Source organism: Syngnathus acus, chromosome 12 (genome assembly GCF_901709675.1).
Source record: "Syngnathus acus chromosome 12, fSynAcu1.2, whole genome shotgun sequence".
Lineage (NCBI taxonomy): Eukaryota > Metazoa > Chordata > Actinopteri > Syngnathiformes > Syngnathidae > Syngnathus > Syngnathus acus.
In genome coordinates, this window is record NC_051097.1 from 4920568 (window position 1) to 4934452 (window position 13885).

Below are 13885 nucleotides of genomic sequence, written 5' to 3' on the forward strand. Positions count from 1 at the left end.
GATATATTGAATTAATTGTTTAATATCTTTACACTGACGCTCAGCACTGTGGTACCACAAATCTGACAGTTATTTATTCCGTGACGATGATTGTACTTGGACTTAGTCCCATCAAGATCAGGTCTAATTGGAATAATTAATTCCAGAGTACAAACAGTCGTCATCATAAAAGATGTATTAATTTTTACGGAATGCAAAATGTCAAAGTGTGACGCAAGCATTTGGCAGCTAACCAATTCAATCAGTGAAAGCTAAAACCAGACGTGAAAATGGTGGTCTACGTTTGGTGGACTCGTCGCAAAACAGTATCCAAGACATTTGTTCAAAAACCTCTTTTCCATGATGAGGGTCAGTCTTAAAATTTGTTTATCCTTCATCCTGAATTGCGAAACATCTTGATCCCACAACCAAGTGATCGTCATTTCAACAATAGGAAATAAGACTCCTGACTTCTACTTTACACAACCGCATCGACTGCAACTGACTGTTTTTGTGTTTGTCTTCCATCAAACTCGCTATTGTCCACATGTTGCCAGGACAGGATGTGCTGTGGTCATTTTTTTGTGGGACTTTGTTGAGTCATCAAGCTGATAACTGATAGTTTTGTGTGCATGTAAGTGAAGCTTTGTTAGCCACAGTAACTATCATTGTGATGGAGGTGCTTGTTGCATGAGCAACAGTGGTCAAAGCAGGATGTGAGTCACGAATCACGACCTAGTAGGCACCCGACTTGTTTTGTGGTTGGAATAGCTTTAAGGTCATTGCAGAAGCTGATCAACGCGAAAACTTAATCGAAAGACACTAAGATGCTAAGGCTAATTCAGTGAGCGAGCTTCTTCATGCTTGCAGCCATATGTCAACACTTGCGTTGAAGATGCTGTAAGTTCAAACATATTGTTTCAATAATACAAAAATCCAACCTAAAATCTCCAACTTTTTCTTATTGTTTGATTTGATCTATTATTTTTTCCGATTTATAATATATAGACAGAATGAGCAGCTTTTGTCTGTCCGGAATGTGTTGAACAAATACAACATAAATAAAGATAAAGCATATAAGAGCAGCCATAGCTGGAGATGTCGTAAATAAAATACCATCACTTAAATACATTTTACCCAAAGTTTCCTCGCACAGTAATCAGAATCAGTCTTTGAACATCTAAATCCACTGTCTGTCCTGCTACTCATTAAAACACTATAACATCACGGTACTTTTTTTGTTGTTGTAATTCCATAGGATATTCCTACAAAACTTGATGGTTCACATGAAATAATCTACTTTATCTATCAGTTCTATTTGTCCCTAATTTAACAACGCTGCCCCCAAACCTGTACCTCCCCTTACCCCTTTCTATGATTAAACAAAACATACTGTATACATTTGACTCGTGTTACACATTAAACAAGATAATACAGGAGGCTTTATTAAGCTTAACGAGTAGGAAACTATGAGTTTTATTTATTTTTTTTGAATATATAATTTTGCAGTCTGACCTTTTTTTGGACCCCACACAGATTATTTTGTAGATATTCCGAGCATATCACACAAATATAAATAATATGGCATTTTAAGTATATAAGTAGAAAACCTTTTTTTTAAGTAGATAAAACAACAAAAGGACAATCCTAAAATGTTTGTGTTCATAATAGTACTGTAAAAACACTACAAAAAAAACAGTTGGCTAACTGAGCCAAGGTGACAGGATCCTCTTTTTTTCATAGCTATTTACTGTGGGAAACAATGCAATGGCTGCGTGTCTGAAGCAACATTTAATGAATTACATACATAAGCGACAAAACAAAATAGTTGGCGCTGCATACTCTGTGAAACAATAAAGATATGTCTGAAACATTTAGTTACTCTTTTTTTTTTGCACACATTAGCACGCTGTTTAGGACATCTGAAAGCCCAAAGCAAAACTTAAATGAGAAACTATAACCATAAATAGAAAATCAACTATAAATGATAAACCCAACTATAAGCAAATAAGAAAACTGTAAATGACACATTTGCAAGGAAGTGTGCTAGATATGATTTATCAAGGATATGAAATACTTAACATATGAGAAAAGGTTTTTCCATTGCATAAGAATTCATGTCATGACAGCACCCTCCTCGCACTTTTACAGTTTTCTGGTTTGTTAGCTTATGGTTTTCAGTTTTTCATTTATTCATTGATTCTTTTTCCTTTTTACTTTCTTCAGGTTGTTTATAGTGTTAAGTTTTCTCATTTAAGTATTGTTTTTTTCCTTTCAGACTTTTTATTTTCAGCCTTCCTTATCATGCCGACTCAAGAAACCGTCATGGCGACATACATCCGTAAAGTGAGTAGTCCTCAATAATTCCAACCATTCCGCTTGTGTGTTCCTCATGATGGTTCTTTGACTCGCTATGATGCACAAGCAAAAGGGAGCGTCTGTGGGCATTGTGTGTTTTGGCTCAAGGAAGCGTCGCTGCTCAAAAGATGCCGCAACACACAGCGTCCCGACTCACGCAGTTTTCCACCAGGCTGGTCCAAGTGTCTTCGCAGCGTATAATCTTTTAGTAATTGCGGTTCTCTCTGACGTTGCTTGGAGGCTTCCCGTTTTCCTGAAATGCACAGTCCGTTTTTGTGACGTCGGGCTCTCGCTTTCTGTTTCTGTCTCTCTAGGGATGTGGAGCCACATGTCACGTACACTTATCGAGTCCAAACCATCTCCAGTCGAAGCGAAAGCGTCCCTTCTCCACCTCTGGTACATGAACTTGGGGCGACCTACTGTGGAGATGGATGGATCCAGAGGTGAGCCAAGCTTATTCATACCGGGCATTTTCCCCAATAGTATTTGATGAAGTGTGCTTGAATTGGGGCCTTTTGTGGTATTGTGCCCACTTTCCACTTGGCTGTAGCACTCCTCGTTCTTGCTGCCCTCGGTATTCCGTCAGATCAAATGTGTCTCCTAAAAGCTAACATAAAAACAGTAATTCTGTCCAATGCATTTCAATGGGCATCAATTAGTCACAGATTTTGGCTATTCGCCGGCCGGTCTGGTCCCTATTCCCTGTGGGGGTCCGCTATATAATTTAAAGTTGTAATATTATCATTGACTAGATGGCTGTGCGCCGCACCAATTCCTTCACTACCCCATATTACACCGTGAGTCGGCCTATTTTAGGATAAAATTTCGGACGAGCATAATAGCCGAATAATATTACAATATTGAACTAGTTTATTCTTGTTGGAAAAAAATTCCTAAAATGAGTTCTTGCCCTTATAATGTTGGTTTGCCGTTGAGCAGCTTGTGTGTCCTTTAATGGTATTTTTTAATGTGGTTATTTTTTAATGTTAAAATAACCTTTGTTATTGAGGGCTGAATCTTTTATATATTCACTAAGCATGAAATATATTAAGAGACTGTGATGTCCATATTAAAAATTAAATTAGTGTTACTTCGTTAATGGTTGGTATAACACCATCTTACTTGGCAGCTTCATTGTGTTTAGGATTTCTTGACAACTGTATTTTACCTACACATTTCCAATAATATTGCATCCTCATGTACGTGTGCCTTAATTGTGCGAGTGTACACACGGAGAGACTCGTCTACTGTAGACGTTCCATTGTCTGTTGTTTGGCAAGTTTGAATGTGGATGTTTCCTTTAACCACCTCCTGATGTGTCAGTTCCAAAGGAGAGGAGTGTGATGACATGAATTCCATGAATGGTGACGGCTGCTCCAGCCAGTGCAAGAAAGAGCCTTTCTTCAACTGTGTTGGTAAGTCAATTACATTCATATTATGTTGCCTGCAAGTCCATCCATACAGTCAGAAACCCTAAAAGCTTTGCCCTTCTTTTAAAAAGTCTGGAAATCATTACGTTTCCAAGAGGTGACTCATCTTACTTTACATTGCTAATAAATGACTGGCATATCCGACATTCTTTTTCACATATAGATGGATGGATTTCCTGTGTTGCTCTCCTGCTGCAATCCCGCCCTCCACATTTCTCCCCACTGCTTCCCTGTTGCGAGCGTGCATGTGTTTGTGCATGTACACGACATGCGAGCAGGCACATGCTTGTGGGAGCTTCTGTGAAGTGGCTGCTTTAATTCCTGTTGGATTGCCGGATGACTGTATTGGCCCTGTCGTTTTTCCACCAACTGCAGGGCTCGAGTGTGTGTGTCTCAAATTATGCACAGAATTTGGATAGCATGATGGCAAGCAAACATACTGTCTACTTTCTCTGCCTCCCCCTGCAGGCTTTTCAAGCAATATTTTAAATCTAAAAGTATAAAAACAAGTTAAACACAATTAAAGCAAACCATGCAAGAATAGACGTCGCTTACATATGCTCAGCTTTGTGATATAAGTGAAATCCTTCTTTTATTATTATTGTGAACTAGGTAAGTTAGCCATATTGTACTGCGTATGCTTAACCGAGACAACATTGCAACCAAAACCATATCTAATTAGCGTGTGATTTTGTAATTTTTGATATTGTACTGGGTTAATATATACTGCCACCGGCGGTGGCATTCTGTGCTAGCATTGCAAAAAGAGAAAGACATATTCAAAGGAAAATGCACTTGGGTAGTTAATTCTTCAGATGCTAAGCTAACATCTCGCGAACCATGATGGTGGTCATGGTTCACTTTCCTTGTTGCATTACGTTTGTCCTGAGGTAGACTTGGAATGTTTCTTTTTAATTTTTTGGTATTGTATGCTGGTTGTAGGTCGTAAATTGTTGACTGACAGAAAATCAACCAAAATTACATGGTCAGGTCAAAGAAACGAATGAATCGAGATGTTGAGCTCTTCATATAACTTTGCTGTTATGTAATACTAGGTCCTAATAAAATGCAATTTTTACACACAAGGTGTCCAACAATATTATAAAATAGAAATATAAACATAAGATAAGGCTTTCAAAATGTCTTCCACTTGAAACACTCTACCCTTTGTTCGCCCACTCTCTTCGTTTTACCCCTGTAACCGCCATTTGTACTTCCTCGCGTCTCAATTTTGCCGTTATCGCCTGTTTCTATTGAATGCAAGGCATCTGTATGCCCCCTCGGTAGCCCCTCAGTTCGCCTTCCAGCACAGCATAGAACTGACTTTGGTTTTTTTGCACTGCACTGGGGAGGGCTGGAATTTCAAGAAGGAGGCCCTGGCCAACTTGGCACGAAATGTCGTCTTCTCTTCCCTCCTCTCCTAAATGGAACCCCACCAGCTAACAGCTCAGCGCTTTAGCTGTGAGGCCTTTGTCCTCCAGTCCCATCAACTTCCACTTCCAAGCTTTGAACCTGGTGCGGGATGTCTGGAAAATGAGTAGTTGTGTCTTTCTTTGCCTCTTGACTCAATCTGAAGCCCGTACCAACCCTCAAATTCCCTTCTGTCAAGGGAATTGGATCACCTACATGTTATCACGGTTTGCTTTAATTTGTTCCTTTAGTTTTCCTTCTGAACCTCTCGGGAATGTAGCTTCTTTTTCCTCCCTTCTGTCTTTAGTCGTCTGTCTTCTCATTGCAACGAGATATGGATCAAAGGGATATTCCGAAGGGTAAAAGACCTGGAAAGAATTTTATAGCGTTTGACCACCTTTTGTTGTCTTTGCATTCATTTGCAGAGGAACCGAGCATGTGCTACTACTATGACGGGGACGGCATTTGCGAGGACTTTGAGAGAGAGACTGGCGTTCGAGACTGCGGCCTTTACACACCCAGCGGCTTCCTGGACCAGTGGGCATCCGCTGTGGATGTTTCCCACGAGAAGAAACCATACTGCTCGGGAGAGGTTGCGGCTGGTTATCCTGCTGTTACGAAGGTAACGTCCTTTTTAAGCCTTCCATCCCATCCATCCATTCATTTTCAATTCAGCAATACAGGTATGTTAAAGCCTGTTACAGCTGACTCTGAGAGTGATGTGCGGTACGCCGTGGAATAGTCAATGACTAGGCTCATATACATAGACAAACTAAAATACATGTTTTGAAATATGGTAGGAAATTGAAGTCCCAAAGAAAGCAAGAGAACACACAAATGGCCCAAACTGAGATTCAAACTCAGAACTTCTGAGAGACACACACAGGCTTGACAATAATGCCCACTTTATATCCTCATATATTTCATTTCAATCCATAGATGACATCATCATTTTTTGCCAAACAACTTATTTTGCCAGTAAAGTCATTTTAAAGATTGGGACGTTTAATTAGATCCCCCCCCCTCCCCTCCCCTGTGGCAGATGCATAAATTTGCCTCTCTCATTAGAGTAATGCTTCCAGAAGACGGGACACAAAGCCATTGATTCCACCCGAGCGTGGTGGAAGCATTGATCTGTTGCCGTTGGGACGCGATGGCACAAATCATTAGGGCGACACATATATCAAGTCGACCAAAAGCCTCATGTATGTGGATGGGCATAACCCTCGAATTCCCTCTGGGGCGTTGACATGTGCTACATGAAACCATCTCCTTCATGTCCTTATTTATTATTTCTCTTCAGTGGCTGGTCTTTTTACAGCATTCAAGGCGTCCAAAGCAACTAAAGGATTCCCCATCTTTCCACACTTTGTTTAATGTGAGAGTAACTCTACTATGCATCATTAATCTTCATACCAAGAACCATTTGAGTTTTTCAAAGTCATGCGAGTATTGACTGCTTGTTCTTTGCTACTGATGATCACTGTAAAACGTCATTCCTGGATGGTTGTGGTCAGGGAGAATTTGAAAATGACTTACTGTGTCTCTGTAAAAACGCCATGAATGTCGTCCATCTACATAGAGACCACGTGTCCGGGTCAAAAGGTCATGAGTGCATTTCTATTCTCCCTTTATATATTTTCTTATAATGACAATCTGGGTCTAAGGACTGCTGGATAGCTGTTATCTGTGTAGGGTCGGTAATTCTCCAAGAAATCTGTCGTCCCCTCTGTCAAGGACATTAGATTTCTTCAGCTGTCTTTGTCTAACAAATAAAGATGATATTGTAAACCTATTCCTATCTTTCACTAACCACAACCCTCTATTACAGCTATAACTCTAGCACCATTCTGAACCATTAGTAAGCCTAAATTTAGCAATTTCTCTTACCCTGTCCCTGACTGACACCAATCTTCACCACTGAAATTAACCATGGCAAACCCTGACCCTAATAATTTCTCCCCCCTTCTTCTTGATGGTTAGTGAATGTGAGCCAACGTTAAGAGCGTTGAGTGACCGTACATAAATGAGATTAAAGTTGACCCTTTCCCGGATGGCTAAGCTGCTATTGTGAAAAGGTTCTTTGAGTTCAAAACTTTGTGCTTTGGGTACACCTCACTCTCAATCTGTGTCACTTGTTCTGCTAATCCTTGCGCAATAAACGTACTTTAAAGAAAATACCCTTTGCTACATAAGTGATTTTTATGCCTTGTGTCTGGGTTTTCCCTTCTGGTCTCTGCTCAGCTTACCAAAGAGTTTATCATTTGCATCCATCTCCGTGTATTATCGCTGTCCTTGTAGTGCTTGTTTTCTTTCCAGAAAGGGAGGCAAGGCCATAACTAACATGCATCTCAACATCTTAAGTGCTCCTTGGCATGGATTCTATACAACTTTTTTTTTTCCTCCAGGATGTATGTACGAAATAGTGTCACACACTTGAAAAAGTGGCTGTGCAAATGAGCTGATTTTTTTTTATTATTTAAACTACATCACGTCACCTGTCCTGTTAATAGCTCACTTCATCCCATGTGGATTAATTTCAAAGCGCTTTGATAAAGTCTGGCGAGAGATGTCCTGATAGAAGACGGCACATTTTTGCGGCGTTGCAAACGGTTGCTTTTTATATTCTGAATGAGTTTGTTGAGGATAGGACATCATTTCCCCACGATCTCATAAACAAGTCCTGTGTTGGCTTTGTGTATCAGTTCTTTTGATGTCCCACGACAGTGTTGATTCCGTGTGTGCCTCTACAAAACGAGCAGCTGCGATAGGAATCTTTACGGATGCAAGAAAGGCAACAACAGCACAAGAAGGCACTTGAGGAGAAAGAGAGATCGTGTCTCTGCACGAAATCTTAAGTTTAGCCTGTGTGTGTGTAAAAAAAAAATGTGTGCGCGTTGAGAACCTTTTACACATACATTTATGTATTCGACTGTAAAGCAGCTAAATCGATAAGTACTTGCAGCCATATATCATGTGTTGAAATCCTGATCATGCGCTCTTATTCGATTTTTTTTCCTGCTTAACTTTAGAAATAGCACGCTGCAGTATTTCTGCTATAATTTTTTTTTTAATTGTATCTTAGAAAACAAGTGTAGGTCCAATCTAAAGTTTAGCAGCAACCTTTGAGAAAAGGCAGAACCCTTCTGGCTCAAGTAAATGCAATCTTGTGACTAATGATGAGATTAGTTTGGATGGGTCCATCGTAGCGATTTTATCAAAACTGCACATTTTTAGGTGAATGTTGTTACTTTTCCAATTTAAGGGGTTAGATGCATTGATGGATGGGGTTAGATGTCATAAGTGAGGTTAGTACAGTCCTTGCTGGAAATGATATATAAAAGTTGCCAAGAAAATGGTTCTTTGTTTACCATTGTTCTTGCAAAATATCTTTAAATGAGCAATTTGACGTATGCTGTTACATCAATGACCTCCGTTCAGTGATTAGCTCAGCTCCCCCATTAAACCTCAGGTGGTCCATGTTGCTTGATCTTTAAGCAATCACACAAGCACCCCCTCGACTCCACTGGGGAATTAAATGCGCTACAGTTGTCATCACGGTGAGCAACACACTGTTCTCTCATCAACAAGGCTTCACTTGAGGGATTGAGAACTAACTGACCTTTGTGTTTGTTTGTACATGAGTGATCATTTGCATGTACATCGGGGGTTAGTGCACATTCCAATTTCAGATGAAACAGCAAGGCAGGTGATTTCTCTTGAGATATTTGCTGCCCAGGCAATCTCTGACGCAACCCCCCCCCCCCCGAGCATCCTTTGAGAATGCCACCCTTAATTATACATAAGTAACAGAAGGGGATAACATTTGAGTTCTCTCACGCTGCCAGAAAGTGTTTCTTTATGAAGCTCATCCGTGTTGAGGTGTTAACACATGAATGAGGCTGGAAAGGAATAAAATGGAGTGATTATAGAATAATATATGGAATTGTTATTGCCATGGAAAGCACACGAGAGTGAAAATACATCTGGACTTGAGCAAAAATTCGATTAGTAGCTAACTCACTCACTTATCTGGCAATAAAATCTCATTCCATCCCAAAGACAAATTTATGTCATTTCAAACATTCACATTCAATCCCAGATACTTATTTTTTTCACAAACCAATACTGATTAAAATCTTTGAATGGTTGAGACCAAGTCCAAACCGAGACTGTTAACCCTTGCGCTCTGACTAAATCAAGACCTCAAATTTGAAGCTTTTGCGCAATCTCTGTAGCTATCCAAGCAAATATTGAGAAATAAAATAAGTGGCCCACTTTTGCCTTACAGCGCCCAAAAAAGCAATCGGAAGCACCATGTAAAGGCTACTGTAGAGCAGATACTCACATTACAGATGAAAAAAAAAAACAGTAGCCGGGCTGCCGCTTTCAGCAGGAGAGGAAAGCCAGCTCTTTTGGCACAGACTCCCTCGCCAACATTCCCTCAAACCGCACAGACCTCGTCAGGCAGCATGCCAGTGACATAAGCGTGTGGTAACGTTAAAAAGAAACCTCTGGGATGGCGTTCCTTTTTCCCTTTTGCTTTTCCCGTTTCAATTATTATTGTGGCTCTGCCATGCAAAAACCTCAGTGCGGTCGGTGTGTTTTTTTTCATGGCACTGTTGACCCCACATAACATTTTCAAGCTGTTAATATGCAAGGCTTTGGTCTTGTTCTGCTCAGCAAAGGGGACCACTGACTGAGGGACATTTATCCTCTCAGCAGACCCATCTGTTTTCAACTTTCCGCCATCGCACGCCCACCAACTCATATATGTTAGATTGCGGTCGATGCTCGCTACCACCCAGTCTTCCCTGATGAGACAGGCTTAGGTAAACTGCATAATTGCCCTCCCTCGTTAGTGCTTAACAGCCTCGCTCTCAGCAGGCTGCCGACGTCACTGCCATTAGCCGTGCACCAATGAGACGGTGAGCCTCAATGGTTGAGGGTGGGACTGGGTGACAGGACATTACCTCACACGCCAGGCGCTCACCAACATTCCGGTAAACCATGGGATGGCGCTTGGAAAGTGATGCTCGTTTCTCTCTCTGTTGCTTGTTCCCTTTCCTTCCACAAATACCTCGCAGCTGCTTACGTCTCCTCAGGCTTCAAATTCATAGTATGTATGTTTGCCAAGAATCTGAGGAATAAACCTAAAAACATACCTGTGGCAAATATGTTTTGATGTTATTGCGTCAATGGGTTCCAACCTCTGCAATGTAAAAAGCACATTGCGGCTAATGTAGCCTACTAAGAGCTAACTTGAATAGCCTTCATCTATTCATTACCAACTGGAGTCTATCACAGATGTGGGTGAACCTGGACTACAACCTGGATTGGTTGCCAGTCAAATTCAAAGTGACAATTTAAACTGCGAGGTAAACCTGCAGTTACTGAACATGAATCTCATGCATAACAAACGTGTCACCACCGGTAATTACTCAATACACATTTATTTTTGTCAATTGTCAGAACTCATGCACAAAATTTAAGAAGGTTTACATTTAGATATATTGCATTACATGAATGACGGGGATTGTGTTCTTTATTTTTGATTATGCCAAAACACTCCACAAGACTCTTGTCTTTGAAAGATTTTCTATGTACTAGACAGTTTAGCCGTTTGTCAGACAGGCCGATACATTGTACCTAGCCCATACTTAAGACTAAGTCCATGTTGATTCTACAAGTGATTTGTTAAGTCGTTGGCACAAACAGCAAACAGTCTAGCCGTTAATCTATCACAGCAAGTACCCCAATTATTGACTTTCTTAGGAGTGGCATAGAATTATATGGAGAGGGCTTGCCAGCATGAAAACAATCACTTTCTCTGGCCTATGTGTTGCATCTTTTCATTGCCAAGTACAGTAAAGATGATCTAAGTGAAGAAATGACCTCATGCTTGTGTTTATTGATAGGGTTTATTGAGTTGAACCAACAGTCTGGCTTCATAATAAGAGCGAAAGCCGGGCAGGGTTTGATCATTTTTCTACCTGGATGTTTGTCATGCTTCAGTTTTGTCCACATTCAGTACATCACTCTATAGGAGTCATTAATATTGCCATGACTTTGACTTTACCAACAGTGTTTCCCTCTTTAATCATGACTTCTTTCTCTAACATTTCCCCGTGCCCACAAACTTTCAGAGTAATGAGTCCGACAGTTGCCCTCTCACTCTTTTTCTGCTTGACTTCCTCTCCTTTCCATTGCCCCCTGGCTCCACATTAATGCTGCTGTTAGCTAAAGTAATGTTTAACAAACACGAGCGGGTGTCTACAGATAGGGTCGGTCGCTCTGTTGCCTGACCAGCCAGCTGGTACAAATTAAGACCGCACGTATTCCCTGTGAGTTTTTGTTCCGAGTGAACACCTAGAATGGCATACATGATTTAATATTGGTACTTTTCTTGAATTTGTTACAGGGGCTTATTGAGTTATTTTTTAAGTATTGTGAACTTAGTGTTGTGGTTGTTCCTGCTGTGATGACAGGACCAAATGTTTTGGAAGATTTAAGGTTGTTGATCTCAGAACAGTCGCTGGCTTACTCTTTAGAATGTGGCTGGTAGAGGGAAAAACAAGTTCCATGCAGCAATGAGTCACTACGGTTTGTTTCGAAGACTGGTGACACCATTAAGACAGTCGAAACTGGCTTTGTGTCGGGAGAAGTGAGGCACTCGTAGTAAAATGGGCAATAAAATGTTTGCTGAGAGTTGGCTGACTGTTTCATTCATTCATTCATCATTGCGTTGGTAGTGCGGTGGTTTACATGGCTGACTTGCACACAGCTGGCATAAGATTGATTCGCACTCAATGCCCCATTCACCATTGCACCGCGACTGACTGGCGACAAGTCCAGGGTGTAGTCCTACGGCTACACCCGTAAAGAGCTGGAGGTTAGGGTTCAAGACTGGATCCCTTAGCATATGTGTGTCACTTCCTTTCAATAATCTCATAGTAAGGAAATCTCAAGTGCGTTCATCCTATTCCTAATGAATAAAGGTTGCGGTTCCAGAATTCTGTCAAATGAAGTCATTTTGGCGTAATACTGTAAAATATTAAGCCACAAGCAAATACTTTAAGTGTGAAAGTCATCAGTATACAATTAGTCTAAAACTTAGCTTGAGGAAAGCAAGCAAGTGCTCCAATTACCGTATTTTCCGGGCTATAAGGCGCACCTAAAAACCTAACATTTTCTCAAAAGCCGACAATGCGCCTTATAGTCCGGTGCGCCTTATACATGGACCAAATTCCTAAATTTAAACTGGCCCGAAGCATTGTGTCATGAAATCAATCATAAGTGGCCCGCTGAAGACTATGAATCATGAATCAAAAAGACTATGGATCATTATTTTGTGATTATAAAGTAATTTGATGGGTCTGAAGTTGAAATAAAAAAGATAAAATGGAGAATGATTAATTGGATTAAAATCTGACATGATGCATTAATGGTGCGCCTTTATAATCCGGTACGTCTTCTATAAGGACAAAGTTTTAAATTCGGGCCATTCATTGAAGGTGCGCCTTATAGTCCGGTGCGCCTTATAGTCCGGAAAATACGGTACGTTTTAACAACGCTCACAATTCCCTCGAAGTATTCACATTTTTATTCCTGTAACGCTAAAGGCGTTGGTGTCCCATCGCCACTTTTCACAAGCAGTGACGCTCATTGTTTGTCATCGCTACGCACTGCCAGTGCATACCAGTTTAAATCATCCATATCTGCTGTCTCCTCCCCTTGTCTCTGGGCACTTTGAGACTATAAATATTCTGTGTAGCACATTTTGTCATCTCTTCCCGCTGTGATATTACGGCTGTTTTAATCAAGCAATCAATTGAAAGGTCTGCTAGCAGGCGGTATTTCTTAATAGCCAGACTGAAGGAGGGCAAATATCTGTGTTGTCATACTCTTTGCAAAAGGTTTTGTTCCAGTTTTGCCTTGTTACATTAACGTGTGCTGATTTTGGTGTTGTACCACTCGTATGCAAACTACTGTGTAGTCTTGCCTGCCAATCACTTTTGTGTGAACAGTCGTCTTGGCCTTGAATACCACAGCCTACAAAATATCAGTTACTAATGCCTTTGACAGTTCCGTTGCCTCGAGGGTGGGCTGACTGGTCAGTATTGATACAGTTTGACTGTGATAGAGCTAAAGGCATCTGGTTTTCATTCAACTCATGTATTTTCCTCCATTTTCTCATTTTTATTCTATTGAGGGAAAGTCTCATGGTAAAAGACATTGCAAAAGACTACCTGTCTCAAATTTGTCAATAATAGTGACATGACTAAGCAGATGTTTGTCCGGTCTCGCAGACTTTGGCTTTCGCAGATGGTAAACTGGTAGAAGTAGCCTTGGAATATTAATAATTGTTTCCATGTGGTTTATTACTCAACCTGTTATAAAGAGGACTTCTATAAATGTTGCGGGGTTCTGTAGCCCTCCCCTCGCGCATTCATCAACAACGTTCATTTTTACTGTCCACCGGGACACATTTTTGGTCTTAATATAATACCTGATCATGGCTCAACGGAGTCCAAGGAATGTTTCCCTGCAGTGTGTTTGAAGGCTCTTGCTACATCACGACTGTATCAAATTAAGCTTCTTAGGTTAACGCTAGGCAGGATTGTGGACGCAGGGATTGGTTGCACATTTTGGTTTCTCAAGATTTCTGATCAATCTTGGTACAATAGCTCAGTTGTTGAAGTATGTTT

General features: G+C 40.7%; 1 protein-coding gene across 2 annotated transcripts in view; it reads left to right on the plus strand.

The window, feature by feature from the left end:
- pappaa (pregnancy-associated plasma protein A, pappalysin 1a) overlaps positions 1–13885 on the plus strand; it is a 71666-nt gene that overhangs the window by 26726 nt on the left and 31055 nt on the right. For both annotated transcript variants that reach the window (XM_037265534.1, XM_037265533.1), the window contains exons 8-10: positions 2652–2780; positions 3661–3752; positions 5603–5799. In XM_037265534.1, coding sequence (XP_037121429.1) covers positions 2652–2780; positions 3661–3752; positions 5603–5799 — 418 coding nt within the window. The remainder of the gene's footprint in view (positions 1–2651; positions 2781–3660; positions 3753–5602; positions 5800–13885) is intronic.